This window comes from Ctenopharyngodon idella, chromosome 9, assembly GCF_019924925.1.
Source record: "Ctenopharyngodon idella isolate HZGC_01 chromosome 9, HZGC01, whole genome shotgun sequence".
Classification (NCBI taxonomy): domain Eukaryota; kingdom Metazoa; phylum Chordata; class Actinopteri; order Cypriniformes; family Xenocyprididae; genus Ctenopharyngodon; species Ctenopharyngodon idella.
The window spans coordinates 34532370-34553182 of NC_067228.1; the positions used below are offsets into that span (position 1 = coordinate 34532370).

The 20813-nt window shown below is 37.8% G+C and overlaps 3 protein-coding genes across 4 annotated transcripts in view; 2 read left to right on the top strand and 1 right to left on the bottom strand.

Moving 5' to 3' along the window:
- The window catches only part of dbi (diazepam binding inhibitor (GABA receptor modulator, acyl-CoA binding protein)), a 279016-nt gene extending 259265 nt beyond the window's left edge, over positions 1–19751 (top strand). The window contains exons 2-5 of the mRNA XM_051906724.1: positions 15538–15586; positions 18954–19071; positions 19159–19221; positions 19351–19751. Of these exons, the coding sequence (XP_051762684.1) occupies positions 15578–15586; positions 18954–19071; positions 19159–19221; positions 19351–19424 (264 nt within the window). The 5' untranslated portion in view covers positions 15538–15577 and the 3' untranslated portion in view covers positions 19425–19751. The remainder of the gene's footprint in view (positions 1–15537; positions 15587–18953; positions 19072–19158; positions 19222–19350) is intronic.
- steap3 (STEAP family member 3, metalloreductase) lies at positions 944–7835 on the top strand. The gene is made up of 5 exons (XM_051906698.1): positions 944–1191; positions 3837–4326; positions 4413–4940; positions 5049–5213; positions 6968–7835. Exons 2-5 carry the CDS (start codon positions 3844–3846, stop codon positions 7238–7240), a joined length of 1449 nt encoding a protein of 482 aa, XP_051762658.1. The 5' UTR covers positions 944–1191; positions 3837–3843; the 3' UTR covers positions 7241–7835.
- On the bottom strand, positions 7916–14815 carry c9h2orf76 (chromosome 9 C2orf76 homolog). Of its 2 annotated transcripts, XM_051906718.1 has the most exons (6): positions 14648–14815; positions 14384–14536; positions 14192–14242; positions 14065–14102; positions 8592–8673; positions 7916–8384 (listed from the first exon to the last, which is right to left on the bottom strand). In XM_051906718.1, exons 1-6 carry the CDS (start codon positions 14733–14735, stop codon positions 8308–8310), a joined length of 489 nt encoding a protein of 162 aa, XP_051762678.1. In that variant the 5' UTR covers positions 14736–14815; the 3' UTR covers positions 7916–8307. The 2 variants fall into 2 exon arrangements, with proteins under 2 accessions (XP_051762678.1, XP_051762679.1); XM_051906719.1 differs by having other exon boundaries at positions 14384–14813.
- Positions 19752–20813: the final 1062 nt, after the last annotated feature.

Sequence of the window (20813 nt, forward strand, 5' to 3'; positions counted from 1 at the left end):
AAGGCCAAATAATTGTACTAGACCTGTGAAATGAATGTGGGGAAAAAATAAAATACTCCCAAATGGATTTACACAAACTGAAAAGTGTTAGGTTGCCTGCTCTCGCCTACATTTGAACCATTTCAGCTTCCTGTTCACCATCTTTAGTCTTTTTCTTTATATTCATGCACACACTCACAGAATAAAGGCATCTTTGGCTCTTCCCAGGACATGTTTCTGTTGACCACTCTTTAATCTGGTTGACCAAGAGGGAGGAGACGTCAAAGCAGGGAATACCGATTTTCCTAAAATAACAAATAAATAGCCTACTTAAATAAGATAAATACTTAAATATATTAATATACATGTGAAATATAAGAATTTAAATAATTGCCCTAGACTATTTTAAATGTACACAAACAGGGCGTCAGCAATACACGTGCAGATATGTATTAATGTTTTTGTAAATCTGGACAATTTGGCCTATTGCGTAACTATTGCGGTTACGAACCACTCAACAGCGCACTGTGCATGGAGCGGACCGGCCGCCAAAGCGCACAATATCCCGATACCGAGAGCCAGTGCAGCCAGCACGGACACGCACACCATCATCTTTCGGTTAGAGCTGCACCAGGAGTCGGCGGAGCTAGAAACCCCCTCGTCGCGTAACAAGCCTGTGCTCATGCTCGCCGCGTCCTTTATCGCGGCCGTACAGATGTAGGATCCAGATCAGCTGAGTCCGCTCTGCGGGTCTACAAAATATTAGCACAGGACGGTCGAGGTGCCACACTTCACATGAGAGGCCTATAGTAGAGTCCAGTGTCTGTCTCTCCCCGTCATGGATTATGCATTACTTATAATCCCGTTCAATAACAGGTTATTTCTACTGGTGTCCGTTGCGTGTTGGGGGCGTTAACACAGGAGCTCAAAGCAGCAAGACGCAGCTCAACGGAATGGAAGGGGTCTCGAGACGTCACCTCAGACTGATCACTCGGACCAATCAGCTGTAAACTCGACCCTAGTATTCAGAAACAGTAAACATGCTGCGGCGCAACACAACGCTCTCCTATGCTCTATACAGATAGTGAATGTATGATAAGGAATGTCTTTTTCAGCACGGTCTCATATCTCTATTGCACAGTAACGGAAGCGCACCGGTTAGTTCTGGAACAGCACAGTCCAAGAGTCACCAGAAAACGTTATTTGAAAGTGGTGAGTACACGTTAAATCATATAATACAATGGATTTTCTGAATTTTACCGCTAAATAATGATGTAAAGGAATGTAAAAGTTAAAGAATATTCTTTTAGCATTTGCCCTGAGCAATTGAGCATGTTTGTTTCCCACCCATTTAGTGGAAACGAAACTTGCTGACAACTCATTTGAAGGACGAAAAATAGAAACGTCGAACATGCCCAGCAACATCAACAACAATGATAATAATAATAATAATAACATGCCATCCAAATATTTATTTACAACAAACAAAAAAACACTCCACTAATCTTTAAAGGCAAATCAGTAATGTAAAATGTAAGTAATTTAACAGGTGCTGGTCATATAATTAGAATATCATCAAAAAGTTGATTTATTTCACTAATTCCATTCAAAAAGTGAAACTTGTATATTATATTCATTCATTACACACAGATAGATATATTTCAAATGTTTATTTCTTTTAATTTTGATGATTATAACTGACAACTAAGGAAAATCCCAAATTCAGTATCTCAGAAAATTAGAATATTACTTAAGACCAATACAAAGAAAGGATTTTTAGAAATCTTGGCCAACTGAAAAGTATGAACATGAAAAGTATGAGCATGTACAGCACTCAATACTTAGTTGGGGCTCCTTTTGCCTGAATTACTGCAGCAATGCGGCGTGGCATGGAGTCGATCAGTCTGTGGCACTGCTCAGGTGTTATAAGAGCCCAGGTTGCTCTGATAGTGGCCTTCAGCTCTTCTGCATTGTTGGGTCTGGCATATCGCATCTTCCTCTTCACAATACCCCATAGATTTTCTATGGGGTTAAGGTCAGGTGAGTTTGCTGGCCAATTAAGAACAGGGATACCATGGTCCTTAAACCAGGTACTGGTAGCTTTGGCACTGTGTGCAAGAGCCAAGTCCTGTTGGAAAATGAAATCTGCATCTCCATAAAGTTGGTCAGCAGCAGGAAGCATTAAGTGCTCTAAAACTTCCTGGTATACGGCTGCGTTGACCTTGGACCTCAGAAAACACAGTGGACCAACACCAGCAGATGACATGGCACCCCAAACCATCACTGACTGTGGAAACTTTACACTGGACCTCAAGCAACGTGGATTGTGTGCCTCTCCTCTCTTCCTCCAGACTCTGGGACCCTGATTTCCAAAGGAAATGCAAAATTTACTTTCATCAGAGAACATAACTTTGGACCACTCAGCAGCAGTCCAGTCCTTTTTGTCTTTAGCCCAGGCGAGACGCTTCTGACGCTGTCTGTTGTTCAAGAGTGGCTTGACACAAGGAATGCGACAGCTGAAACCTATGTCTTTCATACGTCTGTGCGTAGTGGTTCTTGAAGCACTGACTCCAGCTGCAGTCCACTCTTTGTGAATCTCCCCCACATTTTTGAATGGGTTTTGTTTCACAATCCTCTCCAGGGTGCGGTTATCCCTATTGCTTGTACACTTTTTTCTACCACATCTTTTCCTTCCCTTCGCCTCTCTATTAATGTGCTTGGACGCAGAGCTCTGTGAACAGCCAGCCTCTTTTGCAATGACCTTTTGTGTCTTGCCCTCCTTGTGCAAGGTGTCAATGGTCGTCTTTTGGACAACTGTCAAGTCAGCAGTCTTCCCCATGATTGTGTAGCCTACAGAACTAGACTGAGAGACCATTTAAAGGCCTTTGCAGGTGTTTTGAGTTAATTAGCTGATTAGAGTGTAGCACCAGGTGTCTTCAATATTGAACCTTTTCACAATATTCTAATTTTCTGAGATACTGAATTTGGGATTTTCCTTAGTTGTCAGTTATAATCATCAAAATTAAAAGAAATAAACATTTGAAATATATCAGTCTGTGTGTAATGAATGAATATAATATACAAGTTTCACTTTTTGAATGGAATTAGTGAAATAAATCAACTTTTTGATGATATTCTAATTATATGACCAGCACCTGTATATGAATTTCTTCTTTCAGACGAATACAATCAGAGTTATATTAATAAATATCCTGATGCTCCAAAGCTTTATAATGGCAGTGAACGGAAACCACCTGTTTGAAGCTTGGAAATAAAAAAAGTGCATCCATCCATCATAAACGTACTCCACACGGCACCGCCAGACCGCCTTCCTTATTCTTCAAAAAGCTTACGCTGAACAAACGCGGTGCCAGTTCCGTTTTTTCCGTAAGTTGAATAGGGAAGGTGTAGGACATACAGCGTAAGCTTTTTGAAGAAAATGGAAAACGGCGGAAGCATCTGCGAGGCGATCATTTGTGTTTATAAAGCGTATACATTTTTTTTTTTTTTTTTTTTAGAAAATGACAGATCGTTCGGCCTTCTGAAGCGAAGCGATGCGTTTGTGTAAGAAAAATATCCGTATTTAGCATGTTATTAAGCAAAATATCTAGCTTCTGCCAGACCACCTTCCATATTCAACTAACAAAAAAGTCAGTTGAATACGTAAGTTGAATACGGAAGCCGTAGGACGTAGAATAAGCATTTTGAACTGTGAGAGGCGTTACACTTTCTTCGTAAGTTGAATACGGAAGGCGGTCTGACATGAAACATGAAAGTTTTGCATTTATTGCTTTAAAGGTAATGGGACAGCAATTTGAAATGCATAATTATATATAAACTCACACTCTTCATCTCAGGTTCATTATGGCAGAAGATTTGACAACTCCTTTGCTGTCAGACTCTGAAGTCCCTGCTGAAGCCCCTGCTCTGAAGACCAGCCCTACGGTGGCCATACTCGGTTCTGGAGACTTTTCTCGCTCACTGGCTATGCGGCTGGTAGCTTGTGGTGTTCGAGTAGTGGTTGGGAGTCGGTGTGTAAATCGCATCCCATCAGGACTGTTCCCTGATGCAGTGGAGTTGAGGAACCAGGAGGGGGCAGTATCACAAGCAGGGTGTCTGGTGTTTATGGCCTTGTTCCCTGAGCATTACCGCTCCTTGCTGGGGCTACAGTCTGCACTTGCAGGGAAGGTGCTTGTGGATGTAAGTAATGCAGCAGAGATGAATAACCATGGTCCTTCTAATGCGGAGCGACTAGTTGAGCTGTTTCCAGACAGTCTGGTGGTCAAAGGATTTAACACGGTTTCAACCTGGGAGCTGCAGACTGGGGCTCATGATGGAAGCAGACAGGTCAGGGCTGTTATGCTATCTGTATTTGTTGAAAACTAGTGCAGGGTTATTTGAACTCTAAGAGCTTTTACCTTTCACTACTGTAGGTCCTGATCTGCAGTAACAGTACAGAAGGGAAGAGGAAAGTTGTGGAGTTGGCTCGGCAAATGGGGTTCCACCCAGTGGATATGGGTGGCTTGTCTGCTGCTCGAGAAATTGAGGTAGCTCCATTGCGCCTATTCCCATCTTGGAGTGGCTCGGTTGTTGTCACCTTCCTCCTCTTTCTCTTCTTCTATGGCTATGGTTTTCTGCGGGGAATTCTGCTGCCATTTCTTGCACAAGGACATAATTCTTTCTACCGTCTCGCCCTCGATCTGGTGAATGAGAGCCTGCCAGCGGTAGCCTTGGTGACCCTGGCACTTGTATACTTCCCAGGCTTGTTTGCTGCGTGGTTGCAGCTCTGGAAGGGCACCAAATACCAGCGTTTCCCATCCTGGTTGGACAACTGGTTGCAGCGGAGGAAACAACTGGGCCTGTTGAGCTTCCTGTGTGCAACGTTGCATGGTGTCTACAGCCTTTGCCAGCCGCTGCGCAGAATTACACTCTACAGGCTCGTCAATACTGCCTACAGACAGGTGCGCGAACAAAAAAACAGCCTGAGAATAAAGATCTTGAGATGTCATTTGAAGTGCCTAACAAAAGGAAAGTATACTGTATGCTATGTTTTTGTCTGAACGAATCAGGTTAAAGCAGGTATAGAGGAGCCTTGGGATGAGCTGGGGGTTTGGCGATCTGAGCTGTACCTTTCTTGTGGAGTGTTGGGTCTGGGCGTCCTCTCTTTACTGGCTATCACTTCCCTTCCCTCAGTGGGCAACAACCTCAACTGGAGAGAGTTTACATTTGTACAGGTAAGCCCATACATACCATTAAAAGTGTTTCCCATTCCTGTTCCTTGAGGCTCACCAACAGTGCACATTTTGGATCTCTCCTTTATCTGACTCATCCATTTCAGGTTTTGGAGTCTTTACTAACAAGTTGAATCAGGTGTGTTTGATTAGGAAGAGTTCGATAATGTGTAATGTTGGTGTGCCTCCAGAAACAGGGTTGGGAAAGACTTTCATTACACATTTTCCACACTTGACTACTTTGGCTGGAGCTTTGGTGAACCGGCCTATATTCTGCCTAAACCAGGGGTGGCCAAACCTGTACCTGCTACCTTGCTGCAGAGGTCAGTTCAACCCTGTTCCAACACACCTACCTGTCTTTTTTAAGTAAGCCTGATTAGAGTTGGAGCTTATCTTGGCAGGAAGATAGCCTTCTAGGAGCAGGACTAGCTACCCCTGGACCAGGAGGTAGACAACCCTGCCGCTGGGAGTACCATCCTGCAGAATTTATCTCCAACCTAAATCAAACACACCTGAAATAGCTAAACTAGGTGTTCAGGATTACTTTAAAGGTGTGTTGGAGCAGGGATGGAAACAAAGTCTCCATGAAGGTAGTTTACCAGGACTTTCATCTGGACTAACTACCACTGCCCTGGCCTAAACCCTCTAAAACCCTTCTAAAAATAGACTCCAATAAAAGTCTTTTCACACCTGAAGTATTTAATCCTACTCGTAGAGAACCCACTGTTCGGCAGAGATTATATCCAACTCCTCTCAAGCACAGCCTATAATTTTTAAGTAATCCTGAAGACTAGTTCATGTGTGTCGAAACTCAACAGGATAGTGGGGCTGTTTCTCAATTTTAAGAATGCAAAGAATGAACTTGCAATCTCTTGGAGACCTGTCTTACCAGGCTACCTTGAACAAACTCAAGAACTCATAACTTATCTTTGTGAGAATTGAGATGGGATCTTGTTGCTTAACTGCCCGTCCCAGAACATTATAGTAGTGGGACAGCACCCTTTACTAGCATATTATTGTAGATCTTATTATTTTACTTTGTGAATGTGTGTATGTAAAATATTTCCTATGCTTTGCCAGTATTAAGATTCTTTTAAATCTTTTACGTTTGAGAGCTTGCAGCGGGAATCTCTTGTGCTAAGTGAGAACAAGATAAGTTTAAAAATTACAGGCTTCCGTACGTCATCCGTCCACAATGACTTTTTGGATTTCTAACTGTTCGATTTTCTAGTCTGCATTCTTTGCATCCACAATATCAAGAACACATCTGGGTAATTTGATGCATCCTCTGTACTTGAGTTCTTGAATTGATATTCGACAGTTGATGATGACGTAGAACCAAAACACAAGGACGCAAGATCGCAAAAAGAATGCATATTGAGAAATGGACTGGGTCTCGAGGAGCAGTGTTGAACAATTCCAAACAATATGTAGTTACAGGCCTAGTTGGAATCTGGTACCTAAACTTCCAATCCGATCTTCTGTGCTACATGTTGATGTTAGTTATAACTAGCTAGTTTTGGTGCATTAATTGATTGATAGTTGACTTTTAGGCCAGTAGGAAATATGAAAATGTTGCTCTGGGTGGAGAGTATTAAAAAAAAAAAAAAAAACAGATATTGTGACATGATTTCAAATGTATATAATTTTGGCAATGTCTTTGATTAACATGCAAATGAACATTCAACCCACAAGCACAGTCACAGCTTTTTAACATTTACTAAATTTTAAATTAGTTTTCTCTCTTCTTCCTTCAGTCAGGTTTGGGCTATATTGCTCTGACTCTGTCCATCATGCACACACTCTTCTTTGGCTGGGATTTTGCCTTCCACATTGAGGCATATCCATTCTATATGCCACCCAGCTACGTACTGGCTGTAGTTCTGCCCTGCATCATTTTGGTGTGCCGTTGCTTTCTGCTGCTACCATGCATCTCCACCAGACTGACACGAATCCGCCGCGGATGGGAGAGTAAACGCAACTGTCCAGTTTTACAGCACCACCATGTGGTGGCTAATGGAATACCATAGAAAGTCTGGGAAGAAATACTAGGAGGACTTTTATAAGATGGAAGTGTTAAATGGATATACAGTTGGCAGTGCAGTGGCCGACAGTTTAAATATGCAAATATAAAAAAATCCAAGGGCTAAATATAAAGTGGAAAATGTTAAAGTATTTTGAGACTGGTCAAATTCTCTGACTAGTTTAAGTCAGCCTTACCTCAAAGTGATATCTTGCAGAGGTATTCTAGCCTTCAATAACTCCTGACTCAACTTTTCCAACTCTCTCTTTGCACTGAACTGTGCCTTATATTATTACCATATTCCAATATTTCAGATGATCTTCCTCTGGGCCAGTTACTGTGCAAACTCAATTTGCAAACTCCACCTGTAACAGGGAGGCCTACGTTATACTGAGTACTAATAATGACAAAAATTGCACTGCATTTATGTGTCTAAACTGTTGTAAACAAAGCCTGTGTGAAATTACACTTTGTAATTAAATGTTAAAAAATGTTTGGATGTCTGTTTATATACACAAAAATTCAAAATGGTATGAAATGACTGCATATTTTGCTCTGATAAACTTATTAAATGTTACTAATTTTTTATTTTCACATCAGTTCCTCTGTCTGACTGATTGGTTGTAGTTATTGTGGATATTGTACAAAAAGAAGTTTTGAATTGAACTTTCAAACAATAATGTTTTATGGTGTTGTGAAAGCATGATTCATACCTTCAACTTTATTTAACAAAAACAGCAAACAACTTCCAATGTGTCATTTAAATTAGAACAAAATCAGATACCAGTTATTTTGTTTAACTGAAATAAAAAAAAATCTAAAATAATTGGTACTCAACACACATTTTGGATCGGAAAATAAGAGTATTCTTACTTAAGAAAATAATTATTCTTTGACAACATAAAAACATCACTCAAAATTTGTCTTGTATATCTGAAACTTTGCTGATAACATTTGAATGGAAAGACTACAATATAAAAGTAAAGCTATAGATTAAATTAAAATAGATGTTTCAATCCCATTTAGAGATCACAGCCGAAAAGAAGTGCCTCTGGTGTTGAATCCTGATCGCCATCACCATTCTGTCTGTGGATTGGCCTTGAACTTTTTATAGTCTGCCATTTTGAAGAAGGCAAGTTCTGTCTCATTGGCTGTGAAGAGATGAAAGTTGTTGAAATAAAGATTTCAGCAGGTACACAAATAGTCAATTACAAGAAGTGGACAGACTTAGTTTTGCATTTGTTTTTAATGTATATATAATAAACAGCATATGGCCTTCATATATTTGTGTTAATCACCAATTCCATTTAATTTATTTCCCTTCACCAAAACAAGCCCTAAATATTGCTTTTACATACCAACACCACATGCCCGTAACCTGCAGCCATCACGCAGAATCAACTTCTCATCATCTTCTAAACTCATTACAAGCTCATTCGTCTGAAAACATAAAAAAAAAATTATATATAATATCATGTTCAATATTTATCATATTAGATTAATTTATTCATTTTGTTTATACAGCTATTCATCACCATTAGATTGTTTCTAATCAATCAGGTAGATTTTCCAATTTTATTAAATGGGGAAGATAGAACAAGAAATGGGTAAATTTAACCCACTGTATCATATTTTATAAGCACATTTCTATGGTCTCTAAAGGATCGAATATAATACTCAACAAAAATTACATGTGTAAGTTTTTTTTTTTTTTTTTTTTTTGATATTTTGGTAACACTTTACAACAAGGTTCATTAGTTAAACATTAGTTAATGTATTAATTAACATGAACTAACCATGAGCAAAACATTTGCTACTGTACAATACATATTGCTTACTAATCTTTATTAACGTTAATGAAAATACAGTTCATTGTTTGTTCATGTTAGTTCACAGTGCATTAACTAATGTTAACAAGATTTTAATAATGTATTAGTACTAATGTTAAATTAACATTAACAAAGATTAATAAATGCTGTAGAAGTGCAGTTCATTATTAGTACGTTAACTAATGAACCTTATTGTAAAGTGTTGTCTTTAATTTGCATCTGGGAATGCAATATTCGTCATTAGAATCGTTTATAATTCTGTTGTTGTTTACAAAGAGAAGTTTCAGTGTCACATGATCCTTCAGAAATGCTGATTTGCTGCTCAAGAAACATTCACTATTTATTAATATCAATGTTAAAAACCAGGTTTTGCTGCTTAACATTTTTATGGAAACGATACAATTCAAACATTTGTGTTAAGATTTAAAAAAAGAGAAATTAATACTTTAATTCATCATACATTAAAGAGAAGAAAAGTGACATTTAAAATGTTACAAAATATTTCTATTTAATAAATGCTTTAATAAATTTAATATATTTGATAAATGAAAATAAATGCTGTTCATTGAACTTTCTATTTTTCAAAGAATCCTGAAAAATAAAATGTATCGCCATTTCCACAAAAATATGAAGCAGCACAACTGCTTGTAAAAATCAGAGATGTTTATTGAGCATCAAATCAAATTGTAATGATTTCTGAAGGATCATGTGACAATGAAAACTGGAGTAATGATTCAGCTTTGATCACAGGAGTAAATTATATTTTATAATAGAAAACTTATTTAATTTGTAACAATATTTCACAACATTTCTGTTTTTACTGTATTTTTGATCAAATAAATTCAGCATTGGTGAGCAGAAGAGATTTCAAAATCATTAATAATTGTTTCCGAACTTTTGGCAGGTACTTTAATAACAATTCTATTACTTTTATTATATTATATCATATATTAATTATTATCATGATTATTAAATGATGATTTTTTTTTTTTTTTTTTTTACAGGAAAATAGTATGTGGTATTACAATATAAGACATATATTTTAATGTGATCTATATATACAGCACTCAGCATAAATGAGTACACCCCCTTTGAAATGTAACATTTTAAACAATATCTCAATGAGCACAAAAACAATTTCCATAATGTTGACAAGTTTATATAACATCTGTTTAACTTATAACATGGAAGTAAGATTAATAATATAACTTAAAGGACAAAATGTTCAGTTTTACTCAAATTAGGGTGATGCAAAAATGAGTACACCCCACTGAAAGTCTCTGGAGCAAAGCTAAATTTTAGACTACAAATGTCTAATTTAACAAGAATTCAACCACAGGAGAGTCTAATTATTCATTACACAGGTGTCCGGCAGACAGTTGACTATAAAAGGGTTTTAAAACCCCTTCCTATTTCATGCTGTCAGCAATGGCACCACATGGAAGAGAAATGTCATAAGACCTGAGAAAGAAAATAATTTCTTTACACCAGAAAGGTGAAGGATTCAAGAATATCAGCAAAGCTTTACTTATCAGTCAGAATACTGTAGCAAAAGTGGTACAAAAATTTAAAAAAGATGGAACTGCAACCATCTCACAGAGACGTCCAGGTCGTCCACGGAAGTTAACACCTCGACAGGAGCGTCTTCTGATGAGAAGCGTTGAAGAAAATCGGCATGCAAGTTCACTGCAGTTATCTAAAGAAGTAGAAAGCCAAACTGGGGTGACTTTCCCGTGACACAATACAGTGTACGCTGCAGAGGAATGGCATGCATAGGTGCCGTCCACGAAAGAAGCCTCTCCTAAAGCCCAGGCACAAAAAAGCCCGCCTAGAGTTTGCAAGGGCCCATGCTGACAAAGATGAAGACTACTGGGACTCTATACTCTGGAGTGATGAAATCAAGATAAATGTTTTTGGAACTGATGGCTTCAAAACTGTATGGCGTCGCAAAGGTGAGGAATACAAAGAAAAATGCATGGTGCCTACAGTGAAACATGGTGGTGGCAGTGTCCTTATGTGGGGCTGCATGAGTGCTGCTGGTGTCGGGGAGCTGCATTTCATTGATGGCATCATGAATTCACAGATGTACTGCTCTATACTGAAAGAGAATATGCTACCATCACTCCGTGCCCTTGGTCATCGTGCGCTCTTCTAACATGACAATGATCCTAAACACACATCTAAGGCCACTGTTGGATTTCTGAAGAAGAACAGGGTGAAAGTGATTCAGTGGCTCCTGATCTGAACCCAATCGAACAACTATGGGGAATTCTGAAGAGACAAGTTGAGCATCACTCTCCATCCAGCATCCAGTCTCTAAAAGAGGTCATTCTTGAAGAATGGAAAAAGATAGATGTTGCAAAATGTCGCCAACTTGTTCATTCCATGCCTAGAAGACTTGGTGCTGTCATTAAAAATCATGGTAATACAAAGTACTAGATGTAGTAGTTTTTGTTGTGGGGTGTAATCATTTCTACATCACCCTAATTTGAGTAAAACTGAAAAATGTGTAATCTAAGTTATATTATTAACCTTACTTTCATGTTATAAGTTAAACAGATGTTATATTAAACTTAGTCTTGTCAACATTTTGGAAATTGTTTTTGTGTTCATGGAGATAATGTTTAAAATGTTACTTTTCAAAGGGGGTGTACTCTCTCTCTCTCTCTCTCTCTCTCTATATATATATATATATATATATATATATATATATATACACGCATATATAAGAAGAAGTGCGGGGGCGTGGCTTGGGGAAGTGGCCAGATTTCCCTGCTTTTTTTTCATCTCTGATTACATACTCTCTGATAACATGAAGATTTGTACCACAGAAATAACGATACTGTGTGGCTGAAAAGACTGTTTGTGAAGCTCTTTCATTCATGATAGAATCAGCAGCAGCAGGAATGAGATCGTGTGGGTGTTTCAAACAAAATCGCTATCTTTTAACGACTAATCGTGCAGCTCTACTTCAGAGGGCCGAAGAACTTGTCCAAGTACAGACTTGGGTAAAGTTGGTTTTATATTCGCACATTCGGACTTCCGCGTTTAAGAACGTTCTACAGGTGCTGGTCATATAATTAGAATATCATCAAAAAGTTGATTTATTTCACTAATTCCATTCAAAAAGTGAAACTTGTATATTGTATTCATTCATTAAACACAGACTGATATATTTCAAATGTTTATTTCTTTTAATTTTGATGATTGTAACTGACAACTAAGGAAAATCCCAAATTCAGTATCTCAGAAAATTAGAATATTACTTAAGACCAATAGAAAGAAAGGATTTTTAGAAATCTTGGCCAACTGCACTCAATACTTAGTTGGGGCTCCTTTTGCCTGAATTACTGCAGCAATGCGGAGTCGATCAGTCTGTGGCACTGCTCAGGTGTTATAAGAGCCCAGGTTGCTCTGATAGTGGCCTTCAGCTCTTCTGCATTGTTGGGTCTGGCATATCGCATCTTCCTCTTCACAATACCCCATAGATTTTCTATGGGGTTAAGGTCAGGCGAGTTTGCTGGCCAATTAAGAACAGGGATACCATGGTCCTTAAACCAGGTACTGGTAGCTTTGGCACTGTGTGCAGGTGCCAAGTCCTGTTGGAAAATGAAATCTGCATCTCCATAAAGTTGGTCAGCAGCAGGAAGCATGAAGTGCTCTAAAACTTCCTGGTATACGGCTGTGTTGACCTTGGACCTCAGAAAACACAGTGGACCAACACCAGCAGATGACATGGCACCCCAAACCATCACTGACTGTGGAAACTTTACACTGGACCTCAAGCAACGTGGATTGTGTGCCTCTCCTCTCTTCCTCCAGACTTTGGGACCCTGATTTCCAAAGGAAATGCAAAATTTACTTTCATCAGAGAACATAACTTTGGACCACTCAGCAGCAGTCCAGTCCTTTTTGTCTTTAGCCCAGGCGAGACGCTTCTGACGCTGTCTGTTGTTCAAGAGTGGCTTGACACAAGGAATGCGACAGCTGAAACCCATGTCTTGCATATGTCTGTGCGTAGTGGTTCTTGAAGCACTGACTCCAGCTGCAGTCCACTCTTTGTGAATCTCCCCCACATTTTTGAATGGGTTTTGTTTCACAATCCTCTCCAGGGTGCGGTTATCCCTATTGCTTGTACACTTTTTTCTACCACATCTTTTCCTTCCCTTCGCCTGTCTATTAATGTGCTTGGACACAGAGCTCTGTGAACAGCCAGCCTCTTTTGCAATGACCTTTTGTGTCTTGCCCTCCTTGTGCAAGGTGTCAATGGTCGTCTTTTGGACAACTGTCAAGTCAGCAGTCTTCCCCATGATTGTGTAGCCTACAGAACTAGACTGAGAGACCATTTAAAGGCTTTTGCAGGTGTTTTGAGTTAATTAGCTGATTAGAGTGTGGCACCAGGTGTCTTCAATATTGAACCTTTTCAGAATATTCTAATTTTCTGAGATACTGAATTTGGGATTTTCCTTAGTTGTCAGTTATAATCATCAAAATTAAAAGAAATAAACATTTGAAATATATCAGTCTGTGTGTAATGAATGAATATAATATACAAGTTTCACTTTTTGAATGGAATTAGTGAAATAAATCAACTTTTGATGATATTCTAATGATATGACCAGCACCTGTAATAATGTGCAATAAAGTTAATGTTTGCAAATTCTGAACAGCGACATGGTATTTACAACCAACGACTGTAACCCTACAACATTTTTCACAATCGATCAAAATGGGCAAGTATTATTTTAATGGCATACTTACTTGCAAACGTCCACTGAATGTCCAATGTAGTGTACAAAGTTATTGTAGCCTATGCGGAAGTTTTTTAATATATATATATATATATATATATATATATATATATATATATATATATATATATATATATATATATATGTGCGAATATAAAACCAAATTTACCCAAGCCCATCATAGCACTTTCCCCCAACTGTAATCATGTCAATATTTTATGCCACAAATTGCTAAGCATATTTATAGTTACCTTTGCCCCATGTGCTTGGTGTATGATTTTCATTGTATCTGCAACAACATAAAAACAGGATGTTAAAATCAATAACTGCGACACATATTTTTGGAAAAAAAAAATAGGTAAGTAAGTGTAGACTTACCATATTCAAACTTCTTAAAGGGTGGAGGCAATCCAGCTCTGGTTGAAACGTCTTCAAAGACAGAAGTGCTTTAGTTTAGTTACTCATTATTTGTCAATGTTTAATATGAAGCACATATCTGATTTAATTTTTACTGATAAACATGAATCATGGGAATTCTGTTTACAGTGAACCCGTTGTCGTCGTGTCTACCTTGGTTAACAAATGTAATAAACTCCTCCACCGTCTGATCTAAATTAACGTCTTTGAAAACCACCGGTTTAAAGTTGCGATGCTCAAAAGATCGAACCAGACGAACCGTCAGAACCGCCTGATCACACATCTCGAGCCCAGTCACGTTACAAACTACACGGAACAAACATACAGAGTCCACAAAGGATTATAGCGTAAAAAATAAACATATGTAAATGACCCTAGGAACGATGACAAACGTGAGCACTTCGGTATTTAGCGTACTTATGTATTTAATAACAACGATTTCAAAGCGTTTTTTTCCAGCACGTTCTGTGAAGTGAAATTCTAGACCAGCCGCTGCATGATGCATCGATCAGGCAACAGCAGCATCAGGCAAGAGCAATAGAACTGCGGAACAATAGATTAAAAATCAGCATGTGACTCCTTCACTGTGGAAACTAAGCGGTAAGAAAAAAAAACGTACAGCAGTCCGTTATATTTGAATATTCTATGGCTTGTTTTCTGAGCTCCTATTTTCATTCTTTTTTAAGCACTTAGGTGTGTTCATAATTATATTTATCCTGGTCAGAAATGTAATGCAAAAAATCCATTATAATTTAGACACTATTTAAAAAAAACAAAACAAAAAAAACACTATCTGAGTAAGGTTGAACTTTAAACATTTTGAAAAGTAATTTGCATGTAGCTTCTTGACCCCAAAAATGGAATAAAAAACATCATGTAGGCTACCCAAAAAATGTATATGCATTTAGCTGAAAATTTTAATATTTGTGGATAATTTTAAACACATTAAAAGTAGGTCATTACAGGTCTGGGTGCACCTTCAAACCAAAGATCAGTTGTTTGTTCAAACACATAAATGTAAAGCCACTGATAACTGTCAGAAGACACGTCAGTGTAAAAAAGAAGCTCTGCTGCATGTGTATCTGTCTGTTTGAATAAAGGCCATCTCTATATTTGCACATACTCTCAATCTGGCATCCCTGGCGTGACCCTGTGGCCCAGTTAAAAGAACCTACAATTTCTTGAATTCGATTGGACGGTTAGCTCGGTACATGCTCTGCAGCCAATGGGGTGAAGGGGGCGTGGCCACGGGCGTGACAGCCGACACTACAGCAATCGTCGGAGCGTTGCTGCCATTCACAGCGGTTTTGAAGCACATCTTTTTAACAGATTGAAGCATCTGCAACCATGTCTGAGGTCAGTATGAACAAACTCGACGCTTTTGTTTGACACGAGGGTATTTGAGCCTTGCAGTGTGCTGTATTTATAACTATTATTTGGTAAAGAGAACGACATGGTGCTGTTTGTATGGGCCCACGTGAATTGGTAAGCATTTCATATGTTATAATACGGGTTTACATTGGAGTAAATGTAGTATATGAGCATGGAGGACATAGTACTGTATGTGTGTAGCGCCATGTCTACGTGGGTGTGGCGTGACCGTAACTGTGCTATAATATAGAGAGAGCGGCTGAACCAGCGCTTTTGTGTTCCGCTGTTTTTTATCGTTGTTTTTTACGCGTCAGACGCTTTTTGGACCGCTGCATCGCGATTTTACGACACATTATAGAGATGGTTACGTTACCCCGTAAATCCTGTGTAGTATAAATTGAATGACAAAAGGAGATGTTAGAGATAATGATGGCCTCAGTCACCATTCATTTTCAATGTATGGGGAAATTCTGCAATTAAAAGTGAAAGGTGACATTTTTACCATTATTACAGCTCTTATTTTGTCCATAGGCCTTAATAATAATAAAAACAAAGATATGACATGATTTTGAAGTGTCAAAAGGTCATTCGGTTTAACCGTCCAAAGGCCAATACAGCCATTTCATTTGTGATTAAAATATCTTAAAATGTAATAAATGTATATATTTTTTATTCTGGCATGATTTTATAACATCATATATCAACATAGTGCAAAATGGTATTAAAATGATGTGTAAAAGTCATTGCTTTGTTATGAGAAAGAATGTCTGGAAAAATTCATTTCATTGATGTCATTCGGAGTAACCAATATAAAGGGACCATTTTGGTCAACATCATGTGACAGGAGGATGTGGCATCATTCAGACACCTGCGAAGGACCAAATGATCGTGAAGCAAAGTAACTAACTTTCTCTTAACTATTTGAAAAAATCATGTTTTCACTTGCTCATACGCATGTCCCGAAACATCAGGTCATTCAGTACAACCGCTATAAAACATGGAAAATGTTTTAATATTTAAAAAATTTGTACTAAATATAAAATGTTTGATTGTCCTTTTGCTAGATATCCACCTGTTAGCATTGTTTGAAAATATTGTCATTCGGTTTTTTTTGTTTTTTGTTTTTCAATTTTTGTTAAATCTTTTTTGGTGACAAATTTTGTCCATCTTGTAAAAAATGACAAAAGCAGTGTTAAAGTTTATAAAAACCACATAATCTCATTGTTAACACTTAATAAAACTTCAAAATTTATTATATCGCCATTTATGTTTTTTTTACACTTTTAGAAGCCTTATTCATCAATGACCCAATTTAACTTTGAAGAAAATGGAAACTCTTGCAACTTTTTGGGAAGTTTTCGATTCAACTAAAATATACTTTTATTACATGATCTTAGAGTTTTTAAAATGGCGTCTTGCAGTTCGTTGATAGTTAAGTTGGAAGAAGAGTTATTTTAGTATTAGAACATGTGGTTTTGTTTTGGTCGTTACACATGAAAATTAACACGTAAAATAAGTTAACGATTCTTCTCCAAAAATACTTTTCAGTTAAATATGTGTGAAATGGTCTTTATCAAGCTTGTTTTTCTAATGCACACTGAAATCTGATAACGTGTTTCTATAGTAACACTGAGGTTTAGCTACTGGTTAGTGTGGTTTACTGCAGCAGGAAGATGGGCCAACAGCAGTTGGTCGATGATGAGGAGCCTTGATGTGCGCGTCACGTAATCAGAGCAAAGAATCACAGGCATAGAAAAGTATGCGTAAGAGGGATGGAGTTTGACCCCGTGATTAGAGCTCTGCTAAAAGCCTTTTTTATTGTGTGCTTGCTCTTGTGCCATGGTTACGTAATCACGTCATGTCTCCCACCAGCACTGTGAAGCAAGACTGAGAATGCAAAATGGCCATGACCAAAATCTTTTCAGCCCTTTTTGTAAGAAATAAGAATGAGGGCTGAATGCATATGGATGTAGAGGGGTTTTTGGAAAGCTTATCTGCTTTCTGTATGCGGTGTAGAGCAGAGTCCAAAATTAATGCAGCTTGTGGGAAATTTCACTGAAAGTGACTAATATTCAGCCTTGCAGTTACATAAATACCACAAACAAATCTATACCATTGCTGTAGATTCTACTGCTCCACAACAAAATAAGTCATGATATTATACCAGAGTTGTGAATTTGGTGAGATGAAAGACTCATCACTGACTGTTTATATCCACCTATTTTGTTATGCAAATTTTGGAATATTGCATAAAAAAAAACTCTGGATGGAAATGGTAAGATGCACATAAATTCTAAAAATGTGCATAAAAAAACTTGTCTTTTTTTATTGATAAAAAGACATGTACATAAACTCCAATGGAAACACATTTACTGAATAAATCCCTTGATGCACAATAAAATAATGTGACTTTGCCTCAACTGAGGATGCGATTGGATAACTGGACTAACCAGCGGACCAATCGCATCACAGCATCTTAAATGTTGGTTTGGTGGTTCTGAAATGCCTGAGCCAAAGTCTGTCATCAGAATGATTTGGTTTAATTCCTCCAGAAGCATCTCACACGATTATGTTCCCGAACACCAGCATCCGAACGCAAGAGAAGAACACACTCTAAAAAAAGAACTAAAAAAAATTAAACAGTTTTACACAGTAAAATACTGTTTTCCATTGAAACAGTAATATACCGTAATATAACAATGCATTCTGGGTAATATTTGTCATTTTAAGAAAAGAGGCCTATAGGCTACTTTCTTGAAAACGACAAATAATATTACCCAGAATGCATTGTAATATACTGTAAAAACAATGCATTCTGGGTAATATTTGTCATTTTCGAGAATGTATCCTATAGGTTACTTTCTCAAAAACGACAAATATTACCCAGAATGCATTGTTATATTACGGTATATTACTCTTTCAATGAAAAACTGTATTTTACTGTGTAAAATTTAGTTGTTTTTTTTTACAGTTACTTTTTTAGAGTGAGTGTTTATTGTGTTTCGTTTCTGAGAAGAAAGTCATTTAAGATGGAAGAAAACGGAGCCACAGGTTCTTCCCCGATTGCAGCAACTTCCAGTTTTATTATTTTGCAACAATTTCCCAAGAAGTGACGATTTTGTTCTCTTGAACACATGGGATGGAAACGCTGCTTTATTCACAAAAGTTTTATGTGATATTCCAATTTTGCAAGTTAACTCACTCACTGAACAGCAAGTTATCATCATAACTTTCAATGATGTCTCAAAAGTCTTAAATTAAACTCAGTTCAATATTACTGACTGATTGTCCATATATGACAACATGTAGTCATAGAGCGTCCTGTCTGATAACATTGTTGGTTTTTCCACAGGCTGAGTTTCAGAAAGCAGCAGAGGAGGTCAAACATCTGAAAACGAAACCAACGGACGCTGAGATGCTGGAGATTTACAGTCTGTACAAACAGGCCACCGTAGGAGATGTTAACACAGGTGAGCTTTTCCTCGAACCCATAAATCTGGCCTAAGCTTATGCATAAAACTAAATTGCAGCTCTTTAAAAAGTGTGTTTCTTTCCAGCTCGACCGGGCATGTTAGACTTCACTGGCAAGGCCAAATGGGATGCCTGGGAGGCAAAGAAAGGTCAGTCTCTCCTCCCTGCCACCAGAGGGCAGCGAGAAATCATTTTAAGTTTGTGTTTTCTAGCATCTTAACATAAAACTGCAAAGGATCTTTGTGTTTGTGTGTGTCTCCCTCTCTTGCACATTTCAGGTATGAGTAAGGAAGATGCTGTGAAAGCATACATCGCTAAGGTAGAGGAGCTGAAAGGGAAATACGGCATCTAACAGACGGACCCATCACAGCCAGCCTGCCTTTACCAGCACTGTTCATACAAAGCGCCTTATGGTCTCCAGTGTGTCCCTCACGAGGGTGTTTTACGGTTACACTGTAGCACACAGGCTCCGTTCTGTGTGAGAGAATAGGCACATTCCTCGCAGGCCAAGAGAAACCGTCCAACAGCAACCATGTAGTGAAAAGAAACTGTATGCAATGCCATAAAATCACTTTTTCTAAAACCCTGTGTTTATTTTGATAAGGAAAATCATGTTAGAATTTTTTAAGCAAGACCCCTGTGAAAGATTTTCTGATTAAAAATGACACGATCAAATGTATTTACTGTATGCGTGTTGTATTTATTTCATAGTTAAATGGTTGTTTCAAGAAATAATAGTGCATTAATGTAAAAAAGATGCATTTTATTGACTATACTTGAGTTGTTTTCTGGAGATGTACCTGATTGCAACTAGTGTGAAGTGATAAGATCATCATTCCCATTACATAATACCTACATCAATCAATCTAGCCAATACTTGATATGATCAACGTCCTATCAGTCGTTTGAGGGTTGTAAGTTATGAGCTAGTCAAGGGTCACATCACCTGACATCACATGAGAGCTTTAAAATATTACTCTCCAGTGTGTTCACGTGGATGATGTAAAAACATCAAGAAAAGCATTACATTGATCTATCAAAATTAGCTTTTGCACACAAGGAATTTATTGGTTTCATCTATGTGGCCCTTTCAGTGTTTTTCTATCCTACTAATGTTTTTACCTCAGTCTGGAAAGGGATCAAAGTCTTTTTGCTAGAGATCATAAATTGCATTATGTTTTGGGTCACAGTCACCCAAAAGGGACTTTGGCCACTCAGTAATGATAATCGAAAGTTTAATCTGTGAAGAGAAACAATGTTTAGCAATGCAGTATTCTGAGATGAATGCCTTTAGTGCTTGATGCAAACAACAAACTTTACTAATAAAGTTATTCCACTATAGTGCCTATTACATTTTTATTAGTAAAAATGAGCCATTTTACTATAGTGGAAAAGATATTAGTGATAAACCTAGCTACTAAAAAACAAACAAAAAACCTAGCCTGGATGGCTAGTCTTTGCTGGTCTCTCAGTTTGGCCAAACTGGTTTTCAATTCAATTCAATTCAGCTCCCAGAATTCTTAAAACACACTTTCCACACACTATATTTTGGGTTTCAGTCATACAAAATGAAAATGAAAAAATATGAGTGTTATTGTTAAAACGTTTCCAAGATAGTTTCGCTGCCTTCATATAGCTAAAATGAAGAAAACATAAGTGATCCTGTAGGGCAAAAATGGGTGAAGTTGAAGAAACTCCGACTCCACAGATGCTGCCTCTCGCATAATGTCTGATTCCTAGT

Excerpts from the sequence above, each read along its gene's own strand:
- steap3 (XM_051906698.1), top strand. The coding sequence starts at position 3,844 with ATGGCAGAAGATTTGACAACTCCTTTGCTGTCAGACTCTGAAGTCCCT. Across the intron at positions 4,327-4,412 it reads CTCATGATGGAAGCAGACAG|GTCCTGATCTGCAGTAACAG; the intron begins GTCAGGGCTGTT and ends TCACTACTGTAG. Across the intron at positions 5,214-6,967 it reads GAGAGTTTACATTTGTACAG|TCAGGTTTGGGCTATATTGC; the intron begins GTAAGCCCATAC and ends TTCTTCCTTCAG.
- c9h2orf76 (XM_051906718.1), bottom strand. The coding sequence starts at position 14,735 with ATGCATCATGCAGCGGCTGGTCTAGAATTTCACTTCACAGAACGTGCT. Across the intron at positions 14,537-14,647 it reads CGTTGTTATTAAATACATAA|TTTGTAACGTGACTGGGCTC; the intron begins GTACGCTAAATA and ends TGTTCCGTGTAG. Across the intron at positions 14,103-14,191 it reads CTTTAAGAAGTTTGAATATG|ATACAATGAAAATCATACAC; the intron begins GTAAGTCTACAC and ends ATGTTGTTGCAG.